The sequence below is a fragment of the Mirounga angustirostris genome, unplaced genomic scaffold (assembly GCF_029215605.1).
Source record: "Mirounga angustirostris isolate CCGP_5_RB_7025 unplaced genomic scaffold, mMirAng1.0.hap1 SCAF_9, whole genome shotgun sequence".
Classification (NCBI taxonomy): Eukaryota; Metazoa; Chordata; class Mammalia; order Carnivora; family Phocidae; genus Mirounga; species Mirounga angustirostris.
Window position 1 is genome coordinate 40,972,049 of NW_026991717.1, and position 27,168 is coordinate 40,999,216.

At 54.2% G+C, this 27,168-nt stretch overlaps 1 protein-coding gene across 2 annotated transcripts; it reads right to left on the reverse strand.

Annotated features, from left to right (window-relative positions):
* Positions 1-4,017: 4,017 nt before the first annotated feature.
* Positions 4,018-27,027, reverse strand: PLEKHO2 (pleckstrin homology domain containing O2). Of its 2 annotated transcripts, XM_045899871.3 has the most exons (6): positions 26,885-27,027; positions 20,142-20,291; positions 15,735-15,851; positions 10,882-10,986; positions 9,316-9,414; positions 4,018-7,008 (listed from the first exon to the last, which is right to left on the reverse strand). In XM_045899871.3, exons 1-6 carry the CDS (start codon positions 26,894-26,896, stop codon positions 6,022-6,024), a joined length of 1,470 nt encoding a protein of 489 aa, XP_045755827.2. In that variant the 5' UTR covers positions 26,897-27,027; the 3' UTR covers positions 4,018-6,021. The 2 variants fall into 2 exon arrangements, with proteins under 2 accessions (XP_045755827.2, XP_064426378.1); XM_064570308.1 differs by lacking the exon at positions 20,142-20,291 and having other exon boundaries at positions 26,885-26,999.
* Between the last annotated feature and the right edge of the window lie 141 nt (positions 27,028-27,168).

A 27,168-nucleotide genomic window follows, 5' to 3' on the forward strand; every position in this document is an offset into this window, starting at 1 on the left:
AGCCAGAATTGGGTATAGAGCAAGTCCTTTGTCCTTTTATTCAGTTAACATGTTGGGATTTCTTTTTTTTTATTTCTTTTTTATTTTTTTAATTTATTTATTTGAGAGAGAGAGAATGAGAGACAGAGAGCATGAGAAGGAGGAAGGTCAGAGGGAGAAGCAGACTCCCTGCTGAGCAGGGAGCCCGATGCGGGACTCGATCCCAGGACTCCAGGATCATGACCTGAGCCGAAGGCAGTCGCTTAACCAACTGAGCTACCCAGGCACCCACATGTTGGGATTTCTTAAAAAAGAAACTTTTAATAGGAAACCAAGGGAAAGCCCCTCCTCCCAATTTAAATATGTGATATACACATATATACATATATATGTGTACACACACACATATTCTAACACAACTGACGGGCAAGTTCAGGTCCTCCCACTGAGCTGTTACTTCCTCCTCTCTAAACTCAGTGGGACGGACTAGATGGTCTCAAGATCCTTGTCAGTCCTGATATCCTGTGATTCCATGGTTAGCTTCTCAGGTGGATAGTTGGCTGGTGATTTTTGTTGAGGAGGACAGCACCCTAAGGACACAGCTATGGGAAGAAGGGAATAGGGTTATGCTGTGCTGCAAGCAGACCAGCCCCCTCCCCTTTATGACTTGATCTGAGGGGGCCAAGGGGAGAGAGAGACTTGCCCAAGAGCCTCCTCCAGGCCCCTTTCCCAGGCCCTAAGATAGCACTGACCAGTCTGAAGACTGGTCCTGCTGGGCTTTCAAGGGTCCTCTCCCCTTCAAGGGTTGGGCCTTCAAGGGTCCTGTTGGGCCTTCAAGGGTCCTGTCCCCACCCTTGGCCTCAGTTTGCACATCTTCGCTTCCTTGGGCCACTGGCTGTGGCCTCCCCCCTCCAGCCAGTGGGACCCTCTGGAAAGCCTCTCACAGCGCAACACAGGAAGAGGAGAGGGGAGGCTGTGGGCGAGTTCCTGCGGAGGCTCAAGCTCAGCTGAGCTGTTGGAGCCTGTCATTTCCCTTCCTCCGCCCACCCAGCTGGGAGGCAGAAAAGTTTCATCACAGCTGAGTTGTTGTCCTTATAAGGGAAGGGCCTCCTGAGCCTCTCACTTGGGCCATGGTGGCTGGTGGAGAGCCTGGCCAGCCTGGGGTATCCTCCAGGCACCAGCAAAGGTGGGGATGCCCCAAGCCTCAGGTCTGCCAGAGGTTCCCTGGGCTCAGCATCCATCTGAAGTCAGACTCTCCAGAGAAAAAGCAGGAAGCCCATGGTGGCCCCAGGCCAGGACCCCAGGGGGTCAAATCCCAGGTCCTGGCACTAACTTGTGGTCTCCTGGGCAAGTTGTTTTAAACTTCAGTTTACTAACCTGTAAATGGAGTGAACATAAATACATCTGCCTCATGAGGCCACTGTGGTGACGATGGGAGGTCAATGTAGGCCTGCCAAATAGGATGTGCCCTGTGAGGCCAGGCCATTGGGGTTTATTAAACATTATCTATGAGGCAGGCCACGGGCTAAGTGTTCCACAGTAACCCTGTGAAGAAGGAAGAATTAGCCTATTTTATAGACAGGAAAAACTGAGGCAGTTTGCCTAAGGTCACTCATTCATGGCTGGGCTTGAATCTAGATGTGTCTGCCTCTGAATCTAAAGTCATGGTTTTTTCTGCTTATACCCTGCTACTTCCTCCAGGATTTTTTTCCTTTAATAAAATTATGACAACAGGGAGGAATGTTTACCATCATCTCTCTACCATCTCCTCCCACCTCCCCCACAGACCCTCCTCATAACCTCCACTTAAGTGAGTGTATGTGGCCTTTTCTGACAGCCAAGTCTCCTATTTCTGACATGTCTTGTGTCAGGGATACGAGAGTAAAGGTTGGAAGGCAGGAAGACAGGACTTGGAGTTGGGACAAAACACAATAGCTCCAGAAAGACACAGAGAGCTTCCAGGGCCCAGGCTCAGGTGGGGGCAGAGGGAGAGGCAATCCAGATGCTACCCATCGCCCCAACAATCCCTCCTTCTCTGTCCTGGGTCTTGTCAGAATGTGGCCACCTTGTGGTTTGTAAAACCGTGAATTGTAACTACCCACAGCACTTCAGGCCATTGAGATACTGCGGCCAGTAGTCCAAAAAAAAAAAAGGCCTCCTCTTCTCCACACAGGCCCCCAGCCCCCAAGACCAGAGGGAAGATTCTCACCATATCCTTCCTCAGCCCTGTGGCTAGCTACTAAGACCTTCCCCACAGCCGCCCTCTCCAAGGTGGCCTTCCAGAGGGGACCTCATTCTTGGGCCAGGGTCGGGGGACACCCTTACCAATAAAGGAGTTCTTCTCCCTTACCTTGGTTCCTTCTCAGAGATAAGGGACCTGTGAAGATGAAGTGATTCACCTAGGGTCCCCCAGCTCTACAGGCCACTCACTCGGTATGGCTGTGACACAGAGGCCAGTGGCAGGGGAATTCAGGCAGGTCATTGCCAGGCAATAGGCCCTGGTCAGGTGCTTCCTGTTATGTTGGCCACCAGCCCTGTCCAGCAGCCCTCACAGGAGGAAGGGAGTCAGCCGTTGGGGAGCCCAGCAGTACTTTTTCACATCAGGGGTAGGGACATTGTACATCTCCTTTTCATTGGTGAGTAAACTAGAGGCTAAGACTCACCAAGGTCTCTCAATGGGACTTGAACCTTGGCAGTTTGAATTGGATCTATGTACACTGGCCCAGGGGCTTCCAAAGGGCACTCAGCGAAGCCCTGGGATCCTGCTGAGATGTATTAGGGGTGTGGTAGGCAGGGCCCAGGCTCACCCCCAACCAGGACAGGCTCTGAGGTTAAAGTAACAGCTGGAATCATTTTGAACCATCATAGGAAACACCTGTTCAGGCAAGAATCATCAATGAATACCAAATCTACAGGGAAATTTTGATGAGGTGAAACGTATTTGTGCAGTCTTAAAATATCTCCCAGATTGTTTATAGTTGCAAGAGAAAAAATCATAAGTATACAATAGAAAAATCAGACACCTTGACCAGGAGGTCAAAATTGACATCACCAATGAGGGATGAATGAAGGTCATACGTCTCCGGATGTGATGTCCTGAGAATCCATAACCTCAATCTAATTATGAGGAAACCTCACAGTGACAAACCCCAAGTGAGGAATGTTCTATTAAAAAGGGTGGGGGTGCCTAGGTGGATCAGTTGGTTGAGTGCCTGACTCATTTTTGGCTCGGGTCATGATCTTGGGGTAGTAGGATGGAGCCCTACATTGGGCTCTGTGCTCAGTGGGGAGTCTGCTTGAGATTCTCTCTCCTTCTTTCTCTAAAATAAATATTTTTAAAAGGGGGAAGGGGGGAGGAAGGGCTGTATTCTTCAAATGTATCCACATCATGACAGATAAAGGCTGTGGAAACATTTCAGATTAAAGGAGACTAGAGAGACATGTAATATTTAAGCCTACACTGAAGGAAAAATATGAGATTATTGAGTCAAATGACAAAACTGGAGTAAGAGCAATAATAAGTATACCAGTGTTAAATTTTCTGAAGTTGATAACTGTATTATGGTTACATGAAAGAATATACTTACTCTTAGGAAATGCTCAGTGAAGTATTTAGGGATAAGGGACCATGAAAACGAATTTCTCAATGATTCAGAAAATAATTACATTTGTTAAAGATAGCACTCAGAAGATAAACCAATGGGTCAATCTGATAAAGAACACGTAGGTACTCTTTGTACTGTTCTTATTCTTGCAACTTTTCTGTTCCAAATAATCTCTAAAAATTGAAAAGCATTGTTCCTTATGACACTTAGCTCCCAGCCTGTAGAAATAATGTAGGCAGGGCTGGGGAGGGGGTAAAACTGGAGGGCCTAGCTGAGTTTAGCAAAGATGGGACCCAGCCTATGGGAGGGGAGCCCTAGAATGAAGCTTGAAGGACCAGTGATGCCACTGACCAACGACGGCCTACCCTCTGCTTCCTTGAGGCCAGCCCTGGAGCTCGTCCCCACACCAACAAACAGGCTTGCGGCAGAGAAGTTCCATAAAAAGGGATTTATTGCCAAACTTCAAGAAAGGCGCTTCATGACAGAAGACATGGAATGCCATCCTCCTCAAGGAGGCAGGCAAGGCATCCCCTGCATATTCCCCATCCTTCTACCCCTCCCGTTGAAGCTAGCTTTCCCCTTGGGGCCCAGGCCACCACGGCATGGGGAGCCCAGAGGGACCAATGACATTAGATCACTGAGATGGCCCCAGAGGTACTTGCTCAATCTGGTCATTTATCAGAGGAGGAAACTGAGGCTCTAGTCCCTGGAAACAGGTGACTTGGCTAAAGCCCCAGCCAGCCCAGGCTGCTGGTGGGGGAAAGCTGTTCCCCAAGAGAAACCTGCAGGGGGCCATATGATGTGGGCAGCCGATGACGTCCTCGCTCTCATACTGAAGGCAGATGGACAGGCAGACTGTGGCATGGGAACCTAGTTTTGTCCATGGAGTGTAGTTTGAGGAGGCCAGTGGGGGCTCATGAGTCAGGACATTGCTGTTCACCTCCACCCTGCCCGGGACAGGCTGCAGAGTAGACATCTGCCCCTCTTGATCCCTGGCCACTACCCTCAAGAATAAAGTAGAAGTACAGTAAAGAAGACACTGACCTGCACTGGCAGGTCTCAGTGGGCACGACTGGTGATGGGGCAGTGGACAGAAAGGCCGGGGCATGCAGCTGTGACCCTCCCTTCTCCTCGTTCAGTAAATAAAAGTGCACATGCAGAAACCCCCTGAGCAGACCTGTCAGAAGCTGCTCCCACTCCTACAGGCCCCAGGGAGAGTGGCTGTGGCCCTCAGGGGGCTCTGCACCTAGACGGAGACTGGATGTGTTCCCAGAGTCAGGGACAACTGTGGGGGGATTGGGGGAGGGGGATGGGATGGAGAGGCCCAGGCTGCAAGCATGGACCAGGAAAGGGACAGAAGAAAATACCCCTCCTGCTAGGAAGTTGAGAGGGGCAGTCCCTCTGAGGCCTGAGCCAGAGGCGGGGGGGGGGGTGGGGAACAAGGAAAAGGGAAGTTATTTCAGGCCCAACATACCCCCATCGGCATTCGAACAAACGATTGGGATATTGGATTTGTTTGGGTTGAGGAGGAACCAGAGACCCAGATATAAATCCCATCTGGGGAGGCACAGAAGTTGAGGTGGCTTCTCTTCTGAAGGTTGATTTATAATGAAGTATATACAGGATTTTCTGATGTTGATATCAGAGCCATTCTCGGGCTCACCCCTACAGGAAATGTGCAAGGCTGGACACAGGCTGGTCCAGGGGTAGAGACTAGACTAGGAGACCCTTCGAGTTCCTCCTCCAACCTGGAGTCCTCCAATCACAGCTCACCAGAAGGGAAGGCCTGCAGAATAGGAAACAGCCCCAGAGAGAGCCACACATCCAATGGCTTTCTCACACAGCTGCCTCCCACCTGCCTGCACAGGCCCTAGCTGGATTCCAGGTCTCACTCAGCTAAGGGAAGAATCTAGAGCTTAGACCCAAGGCCTTGGCAGCTACTTGCAGTAGGTGGGTGGGAGGGTTGGTTATGGCTCGGAGCTGCCTCTGCCATAAGGCTCTCTGCCCGGGAACATCTGGATGTGGGAGCTGCGGGGGGGGGGGGGGGGGGGGGCTCAGCTGTGCTCTATTCAGAAGTCAGGAATGTAAACTACTGGGGGTGGGAAGCAGAGATGATGTCACCCCCAGAAACCCCAAGTGCCGTGCTAAAGCCCTGGGGCAGTTCAGAACAACCATGCAAGCAACCAAGTGTGTGCTCCCAGCCCAAGTCCAAAGCCCAGAGCCTGGGCCAGATAGCCAAATAGTGGCCTTGGGTGGCACATGGCCGCACTGGCCAGGGCAGGGCGGAAAGGATGCCAGGAATCTCTGCAGGTCCTGGCCATACCCACAACATGCCTGATGGCCCTTCTGCAGCCTGAGCAGAAGCATGTTTCTTGGCAGGGTTGGGCAATGATGGACTGGGCGGGCTAGGAGGGACCATGCCCTGGCCCGGCAGACCCTAGGGTGCACTTCTCCTGTAGAGGGTCACCAGCTCCTTCCGCTTCTCCTGTAGCCCAGGTGATTCCTGGCTCAGCTCTTCCAGATCTCTGATTTCCTGTAGGACTTGGGTGGCCTGCCTCAGCTGCTCCATAGCCTGGCTGAGCAGTGTCTCAGCGCTTACGGGGGCCGGCTCACTGTCCAGCACCTTGTTCAACAGTTTCTCTGTCTGTTCTGAGGCCACCTTCACCTCCAGCTGGGCCCGATACAGCCGTTCTCCAGGCTGCCGTGGACGCTGGGGGCCTTCCCCAAGCAGGTCCCCCAGGGAGGAGCAGCGGGGATGGAAATGAGATGGCAGGTCCCAGCGGGGCAGTGCTGTGGATGTTGTTGCATAGGCCTGGGGTGGCTGGATGGGCTCGGGACTGTCATCCATGCCATTCACTGAGATCTCTGCTGGATCTGGGGCAGAGGTCTCAGAGGTCTCAGGACTCTGGGCTGGCCCAGAAGTCCCCATCCCACTCATGGAGGTTCTCAGTTTCTCTGATAAGATCTTGGGTGGGGGTGTAGGGGGCTTCCCACCCTCCTTGGGCAGAGCCTCAGGAGTCTCAGAGCAGAGCACCTGGAGTTCTGTACTCTCAAAGTCAGGGGGATCCTTGGGGTTGGCGTTCTCCCAGCTCACTTTCAGTTTGTCAGGCAGGACCCTGTTGGAGGGCTGCTCAGAGCCACTGTCCTCCTGCACTGGAGTCTCCGAGTCCTCTCGGCTCCCAGGGTGGGGCTCAGACCTTGCTGAGATAGGGGCTAGGGCTCCCTCCCCAGCAGGGGTCTCCACGCTGTCACCAAGGCTGGTCGTCTCAGGCGCTGGGGAAGGCTTGGTAGGAGGCATAGGGGACTTGAGTGTCTCCCGGGGCTGGGCTGCACTGATATCATTGCTGGGGGCAAACACCGGTGGCCCGCTATCTGGAACTTCGAGGTCGAGGCGCAAAAGCCCATCAGAAGCTGCGTTGGCTACCTGGTAGGGGACAGTATATGGGCGTTATCTTGGATGACTGGCATTTGGGTCAGATGTGGGTCAGCCCCCCACTCTCTGCCCTGGCTTCCAAGGCCACATGATTAGAAGCTAAAATGATACTCTGATGAATCCTCTCCTCTCCCTCATTCCCACAGAACTCCCTGTTTTGGAATCACAGGCCAGGAAGTCAGAGCCTAGTCCTCTTGGTGCCCCCCAGCCTGTGAAAGAGACTGCTTTTTAGTGGCAACTATACTGGCCTGGGCAGCAGAGGACATGGTTCCAGCCCTGTTTCTGACCCCTTTCTGGCTGTCTGGCCTTGGAGGATCCCATCTGTGCAACCACCCACTCAGCGGGGCAATGGGACCAGGACTCAAGCATGGTCTCCCGAGTTGTCTCGAGCCCACTCACTTCTGCTTCCCCTCCCTGGAGACTGCTGTCTGATGTGCCAGCTTCACACCCAGCCCTCCAGCCCAGATCTCTGCGGCCTTTGCCTGTCCAGCTGCTCAGCAGCCAGTGCCTCCTCTCCTCATGCCGTCAGATGTGGCCCCAGACCACAGCTGACCGCCAGAGGAGGACAGCCACCAAGTAGGCAGCTGCCCCCCCACCTGGTCCTAGGGACCCACAGGGACACCCAGCAGCCCCACAGTGATGGAGACCCCCCCAGGGAGCCTCAGAGGCCCTGGAGCAGGGCTGGGCAGGAGGCCTCTCCCAAGGTCCCTCATGGTAGGCGTCTTGGCTGGGATCCCCACTCCCTTTTACCATGCACACAGGTATCTGGCCAACACATACGCTCACTCAGTCACTGGGACATGAGTGCCTCCCTGAATTCTTCTCAGGGGGTCTCTCCCTCCAAGGCCAGCCCTCCCCCAACACCTAACCCTCCCCTCAAGCATTCCCTTTCTCTCTGGCCACGTCAGTCTTTCCTTCTGCAGGCTTTATTCCCTCGGCTGACAGGCATGAACAGGCTGTCTCATTTCAAAAACAAACTCTCCAGTGACCTTGGCCCCTTCTCTTCTCCCTCTTCCCTACCATGGTCCCCTTCCCTCTGGCAACCCCAGCTCTGTACCCCTTGACAAACCTAAGCCAACTCCTTCTCTGAGAAAATTTATGCAGTAAATGTCACCACCTGCCTCTTTCCCCAGTCCTGCCTTTGTGACTTGTGGCTGCCAACCTGGCTGATAATCCCCACATCCTGTGCCCTTCTCTCTCTCCAGATGTGCCATTTGCCTCTTTGGCTTCCTCTTCCTTGGCTCTCTACTGCCCGACACCCACTCCCCAAATGTAGCATTTGCTAAGATTCTTTCCTAGCCTCCAAAATCTTTCCCCGCCAACATCCACCCCCATCAGCAACACTGGTCTGAAAAAGGGCTCCTCCCTTACCCCTCACCCTACCCATAACTTCTCCCAAATTCCCTGTCCCCAGGGCCTCCATTCACCCAGTCGGCAGGCTTGGGTCTACGTCTGGACCACCCTCCCCTCTGTCTGGAAGGCTTCCCCTAGCACCGTATTCAGTGGCAAGCCCAGATGGCTCTTGCTTCCAAGTGTCTCTCCCATTGTCCCCTCCCTTTTCATCCCCTCCTGGAGTCTGGAGGGCCCACCTCCTCCCTCTTCTTAGCTCCTTGCCTTTCCCTCCCTTAACCCAACCCACCATACCCTGGGCCTCAACTGACCTCTGGAACACACCCTCCCATGCATTGTTCCCAGCTCCAACAATCAAGGCCTCCACAATTTCTTCCCATCGACAAACCTTCCTAGACCCATCTCCCCATCAAAGGGACTTGGTACACTCCAAAACTCTCCTGTCTCAGCTCAAATCATTCCCTCGGCCAGGGCCTCCCTCACATCAAGTCTGCCAACTGAAACCCTTCCCATCCTTCAAGGGTTGGTTCAAACGCCAATGGGCCCTCCACAGTCTCTCCTGCCCGGCCTCTCAGAGCCCTCCTCTGTACAGAAGTTAGATACAACTCTGCTTGGAGCAGTCTGCAGACAGGTCTTTTCTCTAGGTGGAAGCTGAGTTCTGAGAGGCAGGGACTAGCCTCAGAGTCTCAGTTTCCCTCAGGTACCGACTCTGGATAAGGCCAGTGTGCAGACTCAACAAGCGAAGCAGGCATATCCCCCGCCCCCCCTCCCCGAGCACATATAACACACGAGCTTCCACACACAGACACGCTGCATACCACTCAGGAAGCCCCAACTCCAAGAGTCCTCAGGAAAAAGATGGCCCCAAGCTTGGCTGCCACCCTAACGAGCTAGGATCCCAGGCTCAAATGACCTCCTACCTGTCTAAGCCAGGGGGCAAAGTCTTACCTCCTTCAGGTGGACTCTTGTAGGTGGCCGGCGCCGCTGGCCCCCACGCACCCGGTCCCGTGTCACATGCTCTAGGGCACAGCTCTTGTCCACTTTCACCTGGGAAGAAGGAACAAGGTCAGTGCCCACCAGGGAGAGGAAGAAATGCCCAGGCATTAACCCGACTCAGAGGCAGGGTCTACACCTACATCTTCCCTGTAAAGGGGCAGGGCCCTACCACTGGCCCTCTCTTTGAGGCATCTCCCTGTGTCTGGACTTCTGCTTTTCTCCCTGTCCCTACACTGCCTTTGTCATCCCTCTCTGCCTCAGTCTTCCTGCTTGGATATGGGCTACCAGCCCTCACCCTTCAGTCTACTGCAAATATATATAAGCAGCCCTGAGGCTGCTGTTATGCTTAGCTGGGGGAGCAGGGAGAAGGCAGCCCATGATCCCCTGGTGCCTGGCTTCCAGAAAATGGCCCCAGTCACTCTCCCAGATCCCTTGGAAAAGAAAAAAGCCCAGGAAAGAGCAGGGCCTCTGCCCCTTTGGGCCAGGGTGTCTAGAGGAGGGCATATCCTCTCTGATGGTAAGGAAAGATGGAGTACCTGGGAAGCCAAAGTAAATAAGACTCTGAACCCCAGTGCAGCCTGTCCTTGATGGGGAATGTAGCTAAGACTCTTTAACCCTCAGGTCAGGCTCAAGGTCAGACCCACCCTGGATGGGGGCAGGGGCGAGGTTCAACAGTCCCTGTTCCTGACTGCTCCACCAAGACTGGGCTGACAGCCAGCCCACATTTCTGTGGCCTCCAACACCCATGATATGTCCCATCACCCCTCACCCATGAAATGGGGATATTTTCTCCAGCTAATAAAGGGCTGAGCATAACGCAAGTCTCATAAAACATGACACAGGAGTCATGGCTGTGAGTCAGGAGACCTGGGTGTTAAGAGGGACTTACTTGGGAAGATTCCTTCCCTCAGGTCTTAGTCTTCTGCAATCCAAGGGGTCAGTTTAGGTGGCCCCCAGGTCCATTTTAACCCAAATAGCTATGAATCCATGATGTCAAAGATAAATCCTCCCTAGGAGATCTGGGCCCATGGGATACCCGGCCTACTGCAAGCCTGATCACAGCCATTGTTGCCACAGGTCATACTATATAGTACAGGGGGCTGGCTGGTCATTGCCGACAGATGGGGAGGCCCAAGGCCAGAGCCAGCCTGGCCTGGACTTGACTGAAAGCTCTCAGCTTGGCCCCCCAGACCTCTCTGGCCTGGGCCCACTGGCTGTTTTCAGCTGAGGCTGGGTTGGAAAGGCTGCATGGCTGCCACTAGTTAAATTCTACTCTATCACTTACTTTTTAATTTAAAACAAATTAATTTACTGACACCTCAGTTTCTTCATCCTTAAAATGGATACACTACCACCTACTCTGAGGGTTGCTATGAATATTACTAACAATAGTAGATGTCCCAGTGTTTGTAGCAGTGACATAATCAAGGGGTTGTCTGAGGTGGGGCAGGGGATCCTCTCTGAGATCACACATGATGGGAAAGGGGACACAGATCCATCCACAGGACTGCATCGTACCTCATCGAAAGCCTTATTCTTGCCTCGGTTGATCCCTTCATTGAGGGCTTTGATCCAGGATTCCTTCTCCTCTCCACTGGTTGCTTGAAATTTGATGTCGCTGACCTGCAGGGGACATGGATAGGGTGGATGTTTAACAGAATTCACATTTGGGGTCTTAAGGAAGCTTCCATCCCAGATCACAAAGTCTGCCCTGGCACAGCTGGCCAGGAGCAAACTGAAATGACCCCCACAACAGATCTGACACGGGCTTCGGGGGAGGGGAGGGGACAGATCCAGCAGAGAAGGGGCCGGCTCTCAGCATGATGCGGCCCGAGATCTGGATTAGAATCCACCTTGCCCTGTGGAAAGAGCCAAGATCTGGTCTTACTCCATTTGGCTTCCCCAGACAGCTGCCTGTTTTCTCCATAAAGTGGAGTTATCCCAGTGTACATCCACACCAGGCTGAGTACAGTGACAGAGGTGACAGGTGTGACAGCTGTCCATCGGTGAAGACCCCCTGAACCAGGGCCACATGCAGCTCTCCAGGGGCCCCCCACTCAGCCCTGGCCAAGTGAAAAAGTCCCAGGGTCTCCTTTCTGGCCTTGAATCATAGACTATACATGAGAAAGGGACCTGGGAGTCAATTCCAACCCCCTCATCGTACAGATGAGGAAACAGAGGCTCACAGATGGGATGGGACTTGGCCAAGGTGACCTAAAGTAATCCCAAGACTCCTGATTCTACACCCCACCCCACCCCAGGGGTCCCTCTCATCTCAGGCAGGAGCTCCCAGCTCGTACATGAGAATCAGAGAGGGGCACCTGGCTGGCTCAGTGGGTGGAGCGTAAGACTCTTGATCTCAGGGTTGTGAGGTGTTTTTTTGTTTGTTTGTTTGTTTGTTTTTAAGATTTTATTTATTTGTCAGAGAGACAGAAAGAGTGAACGCACACAAGCAGGGGGAGTGGCATGCAGAGGGGGAGCCCGATGCGGGACTCGATCCCAGGCCCGTGGGATCGTGACCTGAGCCGAAGGCAGATGCTTAACGACTGAGCCACCCAGGTGTCCCTCAGGGTTGTGAGTCTGAGCCCCACGTTGGGTGTAGAGATTACGTAAAAATAAAAATTTAAATCTTAAAAAAAAAAAAAAGAATTAAAGGGCAGCTTAGAGAGACCACTCCCTGTCAGGCTCCAAGGTCAGACAGGAAATGGTAGAAGTAGCAAGGCCACACAAACCGAGGGGCCATTTTACACAGTGGGTATCATAGCAGTAGGGCCTCTGAATTGGACAGAACACTGCTTACAGCTGGCTGACCTTGAGTCTCAGTTCCCTCATCTGTAAAAGGTCAAGACCGCCACAACCTGCCTCATGGAGCTGTGTAGATCAAATATGTACCTAAAGTGTTGAATCTGGAGCTGGGCACAGAGTGAGTGCTCAGTAACAGGAATTATCACTGCTGCCTTCCTTCTGACAAAACAGTCCCAGTTTCCTCATCTGGATAAGGGGATCATGCCTACCCCAAAGCAATGCTGAGGGAATTAAACACGACTAAAGCCAGGGTCCCGCACACAGTAGGTATTCAGTAAATAGTTATTGAATGAATGAGCCAATAAATGAATGAACTGGCCCACAGTTCCTTCCCTTGCCCCGTTTTTGGGCCACTGCCCACTCTGACCTCAAGACGCCCCAGTTCTTGGTCAGGCGGGTCGCCAGCCTGCCCATCCCCCACCCTGGTGTTAGACAGCGCCTTCCCTCCTGCCACCCTCCACGTTATGTAACACCACAGTCCGCCTGGCCCCTGCAGCATCCTCGTTATATAACTTCCTCCTGGCTGCCGCCTCCTTCTCCTCATACAGAGCCCTGGGTCCCACCCACCTCCCCATGCCAGGCACAGCCAAATGCTCATTTGCATGACCAGGGTAAATTCAATCCTGGCAGCAGATCTGCAGTTAAGTCAGAAACCCCAGGGCACCTTGGCAACTGCCTCTTAGCCCAGCCATCAGGGCTGCAGGGGGTCAGGGAGGGACAGCGGCTACATCCAGGCTCTGCAAGGGCCCACCCAACCCTGTGACGGGGGCTGCCAGAAAGGCGGCCCAAGGCCAGCCCCTTGGAGCCCAGCTGCTCCTCCTTCTCGCAGGCCCCGAGATGGTGGGGCCCCTGCTTAGTGCAGGATTTAGCATGCCGGAGAGCTGCAGAGGCATATACTTGAACTCGGCCGCAGGTGGAGCAAGAGCAGGGCAGAGAAAGAGCACTGGCCTGGGAGTCCAGCTCAAAGCGTTCTATTCCCACCAGTCCACCATGCACAGGCCTATGCACTACTTGGGGCCTCAATGGGACAAGATCAGAACCACTGTGCCCAACCCAAGCTGCAGTCTTTCCCCACGGGCCAGCCCACCTGAGGCAGGCTCGGGGGTTGGAGGGGGGTCAACTTCTGTTCTCTTCTGCTCCCTGTGAGGGAGGAGCCCTCAGGAAGACCTACATACTAGCCAAAGGGATTCCCTGGGAGAGCAAATACATGGTTAAATGGGACCCAGTCCCACTCTAAGCAACCTTGTTATCCTGGCTGAATGAGCCAGGCGTCCCGCAAGGGGGATCAGAATGGGGACAAGTGGAATACCAAGAAGTTGTTCCTCTTGCCCCACTCCTGGCCCTGTGTCCTGAAGAGCCACAGGCCGCACAGGTCCCTCTCAAGCCCTTCCAAGAAGCCCCAGGGGCACAGGCACTGCTAGGAGTTTCACACCTAACAGGACTGGCCACAGAATAGGCCCACATGACCTGGGAAAGCGGGGAGGACAAAATGGCAGGGAGGAAAAAGTGGGAGGGGGAGAGAGGCAGCAGGAAAGAGGAACGGGCCAAGCTGGCCGAGACCAGCAGGGCAGCAAGGCCCAGCTAGGCCACCCTGCTTCCTGGCAGTGTCCGCCTGTGACCTCATGGCAAGGGCGTGGGGATGGGAGGCAGGGGGAGAGGGACATGCAAGACACTGGAGTCTTTGTTTATTTGATTAGAGGGGGGAAAAAAGGCGGCCTCAGGACCAGACAGCCAGGGTCATGTGACCTCCTGGCCGGCTGGCGGCCTCACTGAGGATGGGGAACACCCAGGGCGATAGGAAAGGAGGGTGAGAGGACGAGAGGGACATGGTGCTTTGGGCGGTTCACTATCTGACTTCTGGAGAGCCCCGCTCTCTGTATGAGTTCCTCAGGTGGTGAGAGTCAGGGGGAGTGGAACCGGATGTGCTTTCCTCCCACCATCTTGCAGCCCCCAATACTTGCTCCGTAGCCCCATCTCCCCGACTTATCATCCTGTTCCCAGAGTCACCCAGAGCCAACCTGAACTCTTGGCAGGACTGAGGGATGGAAGAGAGGGTGTTGGCCAAAGCAGCTAAGAATGCAGCTGCACAAACAGGCCTCTCTGAAGGTGATGGCCCCCCCTGAGCTGGGCCTGACCCGCCTAAGCACACCATCAGCTGATTGTCAGAGCTGGGGAAAGGCCCACAGAACAGCACTGACAGAGGACAGAGAAGCATGGCCCTATCCCCCCACATCCACATAAGCTCACTCAGAGACACACAAAGCCCCAGACAGACCCATGGTCAGGTGAACACTCACCTGCATATAAAGCGGTACACACACACACATGCCAGACCTCCACACATAATGTGCTCTGCATGTCACTCATTCACACACACACGACAATGACTGCTCAGAGAGAAAAGTAGGTCTCCAGAACAGGGAGGGGGCTGACGGGACTGAAAGACCAAAATATGGCTCTCCTCTTCCTAAGAGCCCTAAGCAGCAGATGTCAAGTGAAACCTGGGTCCAGCCCCATGAACTGTCACAGCACCATAAACCTGGACTCATCCCCCAATTCCCAGAGTTCCACAGTTGCCTCTGTGCCCCACCCACTGCAAAGTTGGACAAAGGGTTAGTGAGTTACACTTCACAGCCTCCTGCAGAGCCCAGAGCCCTGGGGATCAGAGGATTTAGGCTCCTGATCCTTAAAGCTAGGGGAGAACAGAATGGCCTCCAGCAGGCCCAGACCAGATGCTCCCCAAGCCCCAGCCTCTGTGACTCAGCCTCACTCTGAGAGGCTCCGCGTGACGTGCAGGGGCTGGGGTGAGGCGTGGCCCAGCTGCAGATGGGCGCGAGCTGGAGAGGTGCTGTACACGCCTGTCTCAAATCGGAACTTCCTCCTGACATCTGTGAAACCATACCATTCATCAGCACCCAGCCAGACTCCCTACCAGAGAAATGTGGTGCACACAGCAAACCTCACCGGCACGCACAGCGTGTCCCAGGCGAAGAACCTCCCGGCAAGAGACCCTCTCCAGCTTCAGCCAAGAAAGGGAAAGTGCAAAGGGAGGAAAGGTGGGGGGGCTGCAGGTCTCTGAGCACTGAGTCCAGGATGGAGGCAGGAGGGGTGGCCCACCCACAAAGGCCTGAGATGAAGTGGAGGTCACAGCCTTCCTCCGCCCCAGACAACATCAGGGTACTGCAGGCCTGGCGAGCTGAAGGCCTCATTCCCAGCTTTTCTGTCTCAGCCCTGCGCCTCATGTGTCCAGGGTGTAGGGGCAGGCCAAGGGCCCCACCTCTAACTACAGCCTGGGAAGGAGGCCCCAGAGCCTGGAAGGGGAGAGGGGACCAGACCTCTCAGCAGAGTCCTAAATGCATCAACCAGGGGCTGGGGAGACTCCAGGCCAAAATGCGTAAAAGGTCCAACCTGTGGCAGCCCCTGGGTCTGAGCCTCAGCCACACTCCAGAGATCCTCCAGAGGCTATATCCAGGGGCCCAGCCTGCCTTTGAGAGCCTTCCGGGGGTGATCTTCCCAAACTAACCCAGGCCTGGAGGGAGGTCAGGCAGCAGTGGGCATAGCCCTACCTTGTTCCCTGGGGATCGCTGTAGGATAAATCGGTGTTTCCGCTTGAGGAGGGCACGAAGGTCCTGGCACTTCTCATAGCTGCCCAGCTCCACTGTCTCCACACACTTCTGCTCGTCCTGGGGAGGGAGATAGAGGGGACATGAATTGGTGAGAGCCAGACACATCCAGATCCTCAAACACCCAGGTCCCACCTCAGACCCTGATCTCAGTCAGTGAGGGCATCACTCGGTCAGAAGGCAACCTTGGGCTGCCAATCAATCACCAAGATGTGGTATTCGGACCCCAGCAAGTAGATAGTGTTCAGTCCATGCTGACTGGAAGGATGCCTTCAAGGCTCAGCATCCACATGAGAAATGGGGCACCCAGCCCGGAGGTGGGTAGCAGGGCCAACTCAAATGCCTAAGGCCAAAGGAGGAAACAGCAGAAGCTGGAGAGACTTAGGAAAGGGTACCTGAGGGTCCATGCAGGCCCAGAGCCTGCTCAGAGATTTGTGGAAGAGGCAGTCTAGAAGAGGGAGCAGGATGTCACAAAATGAGAGAAAAAAAAAGAAAAGGCTTTCCAGGCAGAGCCACAGAGGGAAGTGTGAACTAGGCACATTTGGGCTGCATGCCCTACCTTTACCACAATGATCCTGAACTGACTTCCCCACTTGGCATCTTCCTCCGCTGACCCCTGGCTAGGTGGAAAGGCCACTTTCCATGGCCTGCACAACGGAGAGGGCAAGAATTCCTTCAAAAGCGATCCCCCCACTAACCTGCCACCCTGAGGCCTTGTCACTAAGAAGACAGAGGCCAGCCTTTTCTAGGCCACCCCTGGACACTGGCTGGGCTGCCTTCCTGCCCACCAGCCCTGGCACTGGAGTATTTTCTCCATGTGGGCTCTACCCACCAGCTGCCTTTCCAGCAAGCTGCCTGGGACAAGCTCCCCACTCAGGAGTGGTCAATTCCTTCCTCTTCCAAGGGAGTCCCAGCTGGAACAACTCAGTGTGCTGCATTCTCACCCTTGAGTATCCAGGGATGAAGAAGCAAGCCCTGGGGGGGGGTGGGAGTTGGAGGGGAGAGCTGCCCTATAGGCTGGCCAACAAGTTAAGGACATGCTTGCTCTTAGACCTCACTCAGAGAGCCAGCAAGAGAACCCACCAAGCATGCCTAGGTGCTCTGCAGTTTTTGGTGGAATATCTGAGAGGCAGTGACTCAATGTTTGCAGAGGAAATGCCCTGATTTCCCTCCATGATAATCTGCATATGTTAAGAACCCCTGACACTTAGCAAGCACTTTTGCTTCTCTGATTCTCCTGAGCCTCTAAATCATCCTGAAAGCTTAGAGCCCCAGTATTTGCCTCACAGTATACAGGAAGAGAATGAGGCCTGAGGCGAACTGATTTGCCCAAGGGGCACAGACACAAATGTAAGGGGCAGGGCCAAATGCAAAGCTACTTCCTGCCTCCCAGGCCAGAGCTCTTTCTAGCACACCACACTCCTTCCAGCCACAGTCAGAGGCTTGGTGATCAATGCCTTAGCAACAGGTCACACTCTGTCTCAGTGGTCCTCCAAGTGTGGTACCTGGGCCAGCAGCAGCAACATCACCTGAGAACTTGTTAGAAATGCAAGTTCTCAGATCCCATCCCCACTGAATCATAACCGTAGGAGAATGGGCCTAACAGTCTGATGATTAACAAGCACTTCAGGTGATTCTGATGTATGCAAAAGTTTGAAAACCTCTGCTCTACACCAGAGCTTCTCAACCATGATAGCACCTGGGAGCTTTAAAAACCCCAATGCCCAGGCAACATCTCAGACCAGTTTCATCAGGACCTGTGAGGAATGGAGCCCAGGCGTCTATATTTTTCAAAGGAGATGACTGTAATAGCAAAGGGCAGTAACCACTGACCTGCTCTCTGTTTGGGCCATCTGGGGAAAGATGGCAAGGGTGGCCTGATCTTTCCCATCCAGGTTCAGTTAAAATGTCTTTTCCAATTTTTGCTTCCAAGCATCTCTTTCCAACCCCTAGTCTCCAGTCTTTCCAAGTTCCTCCACTCCACACACATTCAACAAGGGCTAGTAAGACCCACCTGCTCCAGGAAGCTCCCCTGCCACACCCCCAAGCCTGAGCCTTGGTGCTCTCTCGCTCCTCTGAGGTCCCCCATCCACAGAGCACCTGCCAGGCACACGCACCGTACAAGGTGCTAGGGGCACCCAGCCATGGGGAAGAACAGTCCTGACTCCCTGCTAGGCATCTCTCTCTACCCTGTGCTGCATATTTGTCTGGTTCCCCCTACAGCGCCCTACCGAAAGGCAGCCCTCAAGAGGGACACACATAGGACTAGTTTGCTGGACTGAACGCCTGACCCAGGGTGAGACTCCAGAAGGTCCCCTCCTACCTGCAACCAGAGAAAGGAAGCTGCCTGGGGAAGGATGCCCAGTCCCGGAGACAGCAGCTCACCTGCCCCATGTGCGCAGGCCTCCCTCAACTGGACACCTACTGGCCCAAACACACTCTCTTCCATCTGGGAACAAAAAGTCAGTCCATCCCCACCACCCAGCTCTCCCCAGGGTTGCCTGACCTGGGTCTCCTCTCCACCCGAAACGCTGAATCATCTGGCCCTTCTGCAGCTCAGAAAAATGGATAAACCAGCAGGCACTGGGCGGGGGCAGCATTTTTTGAATGTCAGCCTCACTGACAGCAAAGAAACAGCCAAGAGCCATTTGCACTCGCCTAGTTCCTGACATCAGAAAGAGGAATTGAACTCATAAGCATTTCTCAATTCCTGCTCCTGGGCCAACCTTCCCTACCCCCAAGTGCGAAGTTCTTGAAACTGCATGGAGGTTTTTAATAGTGACTTTTTTTAAAAGCCTGATTTATATGTTTCATGTTTGTGGGATGTGAAATCCTTCCTGCTTCCCAGTTGTGGCCAGATGTGGAGAGAGCGCCCAGGACAAGTCTGGCAGTGCCTGACAGGCTGACAGCTTGGGGGCTTGTCATTCAACTCCTATGGCAGCTGGGACCGAAGGAAGCTGTGACAACTGCCTTTATTTATAAAAATATCCCCCTGCTGCCCTACAGCACATCCTAATTTGGTGACAGCAGCAGTAAGGAACATCTGGGGGGCTGTCTGCATATTTCACTCCCTTGTCTTCCTCCAGCTGCTTCTCTGACACCCCGACTCCATGAGCCTGGGGACTCGGACAGGAAAGGCAAGGTGCTTCACAAAGGCAGTTCCGCTAAACAGTCAGATCTGGTGCCCAACCTTTCTTGGCCTGGGACAGTTATGAATTTGCCAAAATAACCTGAGGGATGCTGAGAAAGGATGGTGGGGAACAGGCAGGATCCCTCTTCTTCTGCCTCCAGGCCAGTTCTGCCCCATGTATTCCATCTGTCAAAGGCACGCAGTGAGAGCCCATTTTCCATGGACGGGCCTTCTGGTGGCCTTAATCCCAGAACACAAACGGCAGCTACAAGTAAAAGCCACCTTTTCTCCTCAGATCTTCCCCCAGAGCTTTATCAACTCTTACTTAACACACAATCTTAACATCCTTGGTTGTCCAAGTTCCTAGCCTGCTGAAATGAAAAGAGGCGCAAGCCTGAAGTGGGCAGCTGTGAGGATTATGAGAGGCACACGGACAGCAGAAGTGGCAACTGGCGCTAGATGTTAAAGCAAAAAGAAAAGCTGAAAAGTACAGTCTGGCAGGATGGAAGAGTCTGATAAGAGGTGACTCAGAGCCACCACAGAAAGACTCACTTTTAGTCCCAACACCTTCTGTTGAAGAAGGTAGAGAATATTCAACATATTTTAGTGGATTTCCACCAAAAATAAGGTTTTAGAGTTTACCTGCCAGAATCTATGGGTGGAAAGAGCTCTGGATTTGGTCTGGGTCCCAACTCCGCCATTCACTGAGATGCCGACCAGTCATTGGCCCCCTAGGGCCTCAGTATCTTCCTCTGGGACATGATGACACTCTCATGGGACTACTAACGAGCCTCATACAAGAGATATGGAAAACCCCAAACAAGCATGAGCACAAAATATTTCTATTCTCATTGCTGAATGGAATAAGCTTTAGCTTTCTGGAACATTCACTTATATGGCATCTAGCCCAATGACAAGGAGTTACAGTTAAGTGTACACTGAGGAGACACACACGTCCCTGTGCACATACACTTCAAAGAGCCCCTCATCCAGGAGTCCTAGACTTGCACCTAGAGGTATTGTCCCCACACCACAAAGACCCAGAGAAGATCAGGCACTCGCCCAAGGAGTCAGGTCTCAAACCAAATCCAGTTACACAGCATGTCAAGAGTGGAGCAGGTGTTCCTGCGCCAGTTCTGGGATCCTCTTGCTGGCCTGGGCTGCCATCCCTTTGCTCCCGCCCCCAGCACCCCCAACCTCAGGGCCAGGTGCGTCTTTACCTCGTTCTCGTAGACCAGCAGCTGGGCCTGGCAGAGGAGCAGATACCGGTCTTTCCAAAGCCCCAGGAGGCCACCACTGCTCTTCTTGATCCAGCCAGCTTTGTCTGCCCTCCGTGCTCCCCGAGGTTTCTCGCCCCCTTCCTTCACACCCTGTAAGATAGCACCAGGACATGCCATGAGGGCTGCTGCCATGGGGCCACACTGTCCAATGGCTGCACGAGGGATGTGTCCCTCTATTGGGTACCTCTTCATATCCTCCCACATGAGCTTCCCCACAACCCCCAAGGCAGATATCCTTAATCCAATGTCAGAAAGAACAGGAATAGGGGCGACTGGATGGCTCAGTTGGTTAAGCGTCTGCCTTCGGCTCGGGTCATGATCCCAGGGTCCTGGGATCGAGCCCCGCGTCGGGCTCCCTGCTCAGTGGGGAGCCTGCTTCTCTCTCTCCCTCTGCCCCTCCCCCTGCTTATGCGTGCTCTCTCAAATAAATAAAATCTTAAAAAAAAAACAAAACAGGAATAACAATAGCAACAACAATAATAATAGCAACAATAATAAATAATAGGCCTCTCAATACTGAGCCACCAGATTATGTTTTACACACATCATCCCACTTAACACATATAACTACTCTCTGAGGTGGTAGCATCGTTATCCACAGGGTCCAGGCAAACTGAAGCTCAGAGAGGAGATGACTTGCCAGAGTCACACAGTGGGAGGGACAAGCCCAGAATTCAAACCAGATCCCTGACCCCATGTTCTTCCAGCTCCGCCACTCTGCCTCTCATGGATTCATTCAACCAGTCAACAAACACTACACTGAGTACCTACAATGTCACGGGTGCTGGAGTAAGCAGAGAAGAATAAAAATAATGCATCTCTGTCCTCACAGAGCCAGCAATGCAGGGAAGGAGGAGCTGAACAAACACCAGACACAAATACATTAATAAGCATGAAACACTATGAAGGGAACAGTGAAGGGGGCGGGAAGAAGAGGGGAGTGAGAGACGACAGTGGGGGACCTGGCTGAGGTCTGGGTGGCCCAGGAAGGCATCCCAGCGGAGAGGACATTCAGGCAGGAGCAGAAGGATGGGAGGAAGCAGGCAGGTGGTGGTCATCTGCCTCTCCCCCGCTGCCCTCCAAGAGAACCCATTCTGCAGCCCGTTTCCTGCCCCAAAGCGGGACGTCCTCTGCTCTTAGCACCACCACAGGCCAGGACTTGGGGACGGCCATCCACCTGGCAAGGGCTCCAAGGATTCTGCCTTAACCACAGGCTGGTACAAGAGGTAAACTTGAGTCCTCTTCTCAGACATAGGCAGCCACCCTGGGGCCTCTAGGACAGCCGCGGCCATCTCGTGGCCTCGATTATCTGCTTAGGTAGCTGGCTGTCAGGTACATGCCTATCAGATGGGGTCATATTTACCTCTGGTCCCCAGAACCTAGCACTGTTCCTTTACACATAATGGATGTTCAAGAGATATCTGTGAGGGGTGCCTGGGTGGCTCAGTTGGTTAAGCGACTGCCTTCGGCTCGGGTCATGATCCTGGAATCACAGGATCCAGTCCCGCATCGGGCTCCCTGCTCGGCGGGGAGTCTGCTTCTCCCTCTGACCCTCCCCCCTCTCATGTGCTCTCTCTCATTCTCTCTCTCTCAAATAAATAAATAAAATCTTTAAAAAAAAAAAAGAGAGAGATATCTGTGAAAGGAAAATAAAAATACACCAATTTACTAACCACTTTGCTTCAGTGACTGGTGCCCACAGCAGTGAGTGTGAAGGGGAGGGTAGAAGAGGGGAGGTCAAGAGCATGTCAAATCTAGTGGATGCTAGAAGGAAATTGCACTGACTAATTTTGACTACTTTATAATTTACATAAAGTTCAGAAAAGGGGCCCCAGTTAAAAGGAGCACGCCTCTCCCCAGGGATACCCTGTGGCCACAGCTGCCTTTGGAAGGACAAGCCTGGGTAGAAGTGTGGTGAGCTGTCAGGGGCTGGGCAGGGCACTGCCTCCTTGCTCTCTATCCTGGCAGGGGAGCCCCAGCCTGGTTCTCACTGTGGCCTCGCCCCTCTGAACTGCACACTCTCGTGGTTGAGAGTCAGCTTTGAAGCCCAAGTCACACAGACCGGAGGCAAGCCACTTAATCGCTCTAAGCCTTAGTTTCTTCATCTAAGAAATGGAGATATACCAGAAGTTGCAAGGATTTTAACTCCACGGGGGCAAGGATTTTTGCTTTCTAGGCCCCAGGGCCTAGACAGCATCTGGCATACAGTAGGTGCTCAATAAATGTTGAATGAAGACACGGCATATAAAGCAGTGCCTAGAACACCCTAAACTTAGGAATCGGTAGCTATCATTGTCACTGTTGTCACTGGCATTCCCTCTGGCTCTCAGGGACCCTTTCCCCAGGCCTGGTTTAGAATTTAGGAGAAGGCCTTTCTTGGCTTAGCTGCTGGGCTTCAGTACCCCAGAAGCTCCAGGAATGTGGGGTGCCCCTCATCATCTCTCCCTAACTTGTAGAAGGCAGGAAGAATGGGGAAGTGAGATGGTCCCAAAGGGTCTTCCTGGATGGAGGAATGAGGAAGTGGGAGACTTGCCTATGGGCCAGTTATGAGCCACCCTGACCAGGGAAAGAGGGGACTTCAGCACCCTTCGACCCTTTCACATCCCATCATGCACCACCCCCAGCACCAGAGACCCTGTGTTCAGCACCCATTAGCTACATGACCAGCAGGGGCCTCATCCCCCTCAGTGAGCCCTACAGGCTGGCCTGGGCCCAGGGCTAGAAGAGCAGTGGGAGATGGGAAACCCCATCCCACACTTCACACCTCTCCATCAGCAACTACAGTACTGTTGGCCACCTCCTAGGCCTGCAGACTCTCGGTCTCTCTCAAAGCAGTAGGGACTGCAGAACGTGAAGCTACTGCCCCGTCTCCCACTGCTGAGCTCCAAGCTTGCCTCCTGCTTTTCAGGGGCCCACACACCACCCCATGGGATCGCACACCCCTTTCTAAACTCTCTCCCTTTGTGACCTCCCCTGCCTGCCTCACCCACTGTCTGACATGTGAAAACTTCCTGTCAGCTGGAAGCTCCCGAGGGGCAAGACTGGAAGCTTGTGCCTTAACCACTGTCCTCTCGGGGTGTAGCAGAGAGAACAGTGCCCAGTGAACACCATGACTGAGTGAGCTAAAGAAGCAAGTCCAGGGCCTTCAGGGATGGGTGGGAACAGGATGGAATTGAGGAGAGAAGTTACTTTGGGGATGGGGGGAGTGACAATTGAGGGGCTGGAGGGGGCATGAACCAAAGCCCAGGGAAGGGTCTTCTTGTCAGGAATCAGCCTCAGCAACAGCCTCCCAAAAGGGAGGCCTGGCTGGAGGCCAGAGTCCTGCTTGCCTGCCACCCTCCACTCTGCCCCTCTCCCTGCCCCTCAGACACTCCTACCAAGGGGCCTAGCTATGCCCCAGTAAGTTTTAATAAGTGGCCCCTCCCCTTGGCAGGGCTCACAGGGGAGGTTTTGTCTTGCTCAGCCCAGTTTCTCGGCCTCCTCTCCTCTTATTGACCAGCTGACCACTGTTCTTCCTGTTTCGCCCTCTCTCTTCCTACCCATCCTCACTCAGACCCTTCCCTGCCCACTGTGAGCAGCTCCTGAGGCACCCCTGAGCACCAGCCTGACTCCCCTTTGCCTGAGGTGGGGGGAATCTCTGGGTCATTCCTTTAAGAAAAGAAAAAGATGGGCGCCTGGGTGGCTCAGTTGGTTAAGCGACTGCCTTCGGCTCAGGTCATGATCCCGGGGTCCTGGGATCGAGTCCCACATCGGGCTCCCGGCTCAGCAGGGAGCCTGCTTCTCCCTCTGACCCTCTCCTCTCTCATGCTGTTTCTCTCTTGCTCGCTCTCTAATAAATAAATAAATAAAATCTTTAAAAAGAAAAGAAAAAGATGCCAGGTCATCCTAACCCTGTGCACAGAAGGGAACAGGTGGAAAGCCACAACACAGGCCATGATAGAGAGACAGAAATGAGCAGAAGAAACCTTGATGGCACCTCACATCACAGGGAGCTTATCACCTTTGCCCTTGGACTAAACACAATGATATGCTGACCAGACTCTTCTAAGAACCCACCGTGTCAGAGGCTGGGATAGGGTAACCAGAGAGGAAGCACACACAGGCTCTGCCCAGAGGGAACTTCCGATCTAATGAGGGCAACACAGACCCTGCGCAGGGAGTCTTCAGTGTGGAGGTGGGGAGGGCATCCCCTGCTTTCGAGGGCCCCAGCCTTTTGGGAGAACACAGGACCTACCCAGAGGGAAACCTCAGCCCTAGCTCTCTGGTGGGGTAAGGGCTTGGAGTTAGTTTGGGAAGCCCTTGGAGAAGCTAAGGTTTTAGTAGGAGAGTGAGAAAGGAAAGAGACACACACCTTGACCCAGAGGAGAAGGAAGGACATGTAGGGTCTTTGAGACCCCTTCACTATTGAATGAGAAAGTACAGCCCAGAAAGGGCAAGAGATTAGCTCAAGGTCACAAAATCAGGACTGGGACAGGACACTGCCCTGCCTCTGTCTAGATGGATATGGGCAAATGGGCAGCCTGGAGACCCTAGAGGCTGAGCCAGGGAAAAGCATGACTATGAGAGGGAAGGGGGGTGGGGGGGGGCAGGACCCCAGGGCAGAGACAGGAAAGAAAGCCTAGGTTTGGGGTTTTTAACCTTACTCCAGTGGCAGCAACAATATCCCATGATATTTGCAGCTTTCACAGCTTTTGCATGTATATCAATCACATTTGTGGATTGCCCACCTCCCTCATTTTATGGATGGGGAAACTGAGGCCCTGAGAACTCAAGTGGACAAATGCCCAGTGCCCAGACCTGCACTTCTTCACTAAGCCTCAGACTGAGGAGGACTACCAAGCTATTGCAGAGAGGAGGCCACTGAAGCTGAGGGGGCTTGGCACCAGGGTAGTTGGGGCACAGGGAGAAAGCTCTAAGCTAGGGGGAGGGCTAAAAAACAGCCATGTGAGGGGATGAGGTCAGCCTGAGGTCATGGGGCAAAGCAGGTGACTATGATCTAAGAGGTGTTTTAGAGAAACAAAGATGGGCACTGAGACCTACAGAAAAGAAAAGTGATTAGAAGAAATGGGAGGAAAAGAATTAGGGATGCCTAAGGGCAGGAAGGAGATAGGGAGCCCCTGGCTGTGTGGGGAGGAGGTGGGCAAGACCTTAGATGGCTCAGGTATGTGGGGAGCTCTTGGCAAATGGGAGTCAGTTTAAGTGGCAATGCTAGCAACTCAGAACCAGACAGAGCACAGGGCTGGGCTGGGCTGGGCTGGGCTGGCCACGAGACAAACCATCGGCCCAGGAGGCCCCAGGAGAACTTCCCTTAATTGGGGGCCAGAGCAGATCAGGAGATGGAGTAATCCTGTCCCACATCCTCTGGGAGAAGGGGAGGGGCCACAACCGGACAGTCCAACCCTCACAGCAGGGGCCTAGAGTGGGGGAGGGCAGCCCCACCCCTGTCAGCAAGAAACCACAGCAAATCAGTGGCCTGACTTTGCCCCCTACTTCCACCCACTCTGAGAGAAGGGGACACAATCACACAAGACCTGGGGAGAAGGCCAAGCCCTATATTTTATAGAAGAGGAAATGCAGGCTGAGAGGGGAAGTGACTTATCTACCATCCCACAGAAATGCAGGGCCTGGCCCTGACAGACAGTGGCCCCGGGAAGTAGGGAGCTGGACACTGAAGGGGACACAGACAGCCTGGTCCACCAAGGACTCCCCAGCTGGCCAGGGTTGCCCCAAGGGTGAAGGGTTCATCTTTCCTCTCCACCCACCGCAACAGACACCTCCCCTTCCCTTGGGCTGGGACGGGCAAAAGCTGAGACCTCCCTCAGGGGACAAGAAGCAAGGTCCTTGAGACTCAGCAGATCCTGGCTCTAATTTATTCATTCCACAGGTATACATTAAGTGCTCACTGTGTGCTTCCAAGATGGGGCTGCTGGGAGAACTGAATTTGCAAGTCAAGGGTAGGGGTCACTGAGTGCCTGACCCTACTCCAGACCAATAGGGTCCTGAGGGGGAAGAGGGAAGCTCAAGGGGCACTGCTGGTCCAGTCTCCCAGCTCCGCCAGGGAGTTGGCCCTCCCAGGGAGGTGGGGAAGGCAGGGGCCAGGATCAGCCCCTATTCGGGCCTGACTCCGGAGCAAGGGAGAGGGTAGGGGAAAGAGGATCATAGGGACTTATAGAGGGGAGAAAAACACAACTCCTCCAGTTTTCACCACCAGACACGGTCACGGCCTCAAGATTCCTTGAGAAAGGGACTCCGAAACCCACAGACTCCCCCCACACACATTTGGGTCTACCTCCTCAGGATCAGACCTGGCCAGCACGGGGTGTCAACGGTAACCGCGTTCAAGCCCAGTAACCCAAGCCACTTTCAGCGAGTCGTTAACTGACCAGAGCCTTAGTCTCTCTGTCAATCCAATGGGAACAGTAACCACCGCGATGCCCACAGTTGGTGAGAGAAGACAGGAGATAACGAAGAAGGGTGGGTCTGCGAAGTGCGGGACGCGGAACCCTAGCCCCAGCTCCATCTGCCTGGGCTCTGCCTGGGGGGAATGGGGGTGGGGTAGCGGTTGGGTGTCGGCAGTCCGGCGGGAGAGGGGCTGGTTGGAACAAGGGCCTGAGCCTGCGACCCCAACAAAAGTGAGGGGCTCAAGACCCCAGCCCCCGCCCCCCGCCTGGCCCGGACCTCACCTCCTCCTCCATCGCGAGTCCGCTGAAGTCCCGCCGCTCCGCCGCTCACTCCGCGCGCCGCGCGGGCTCCGCCACCTCCATCCACAGCCGCCCGGGCGGCGGCTCTCTGCGTTCTGTCCCGCGGGCCGCCGGGGGCCCAAGAAACTTCGGGGGGGCGGGGTTGGGGGCGGGGAGAAGCTTCCGGGGGCCAAGGGGCGGGGCCCGGGGAAAGAAATAGCGGGGCTGGGAGGCCCGGGCCCCGGCGGGAAACGGGGGGGCGGGGCCGGGGCTGGGGGCGGAGCCTG

What these genes read in the sequence shown, in the direction of transcription:
- PLEKHO2 (XM_045899871.3), bottom strand. An exon ending in AGCGATCCCCAGGGAACAAG is followed by an intron (nt 10,987 to 15,734) that starts GTAGGGCTATGC and finishes TGTCCCCTGCAG; the next exon opens with GTCAGCGACATCAAATTTCA. An exon ending in AGAATAAGGCTTTCGATGAG is followed by an intron (nt 9,415 to 10,881) that starts GTACGATGCAGT and finishes CCTTCTTCCCAG; the next exon opens with GTGAAAGTGGACAAGAGCTG.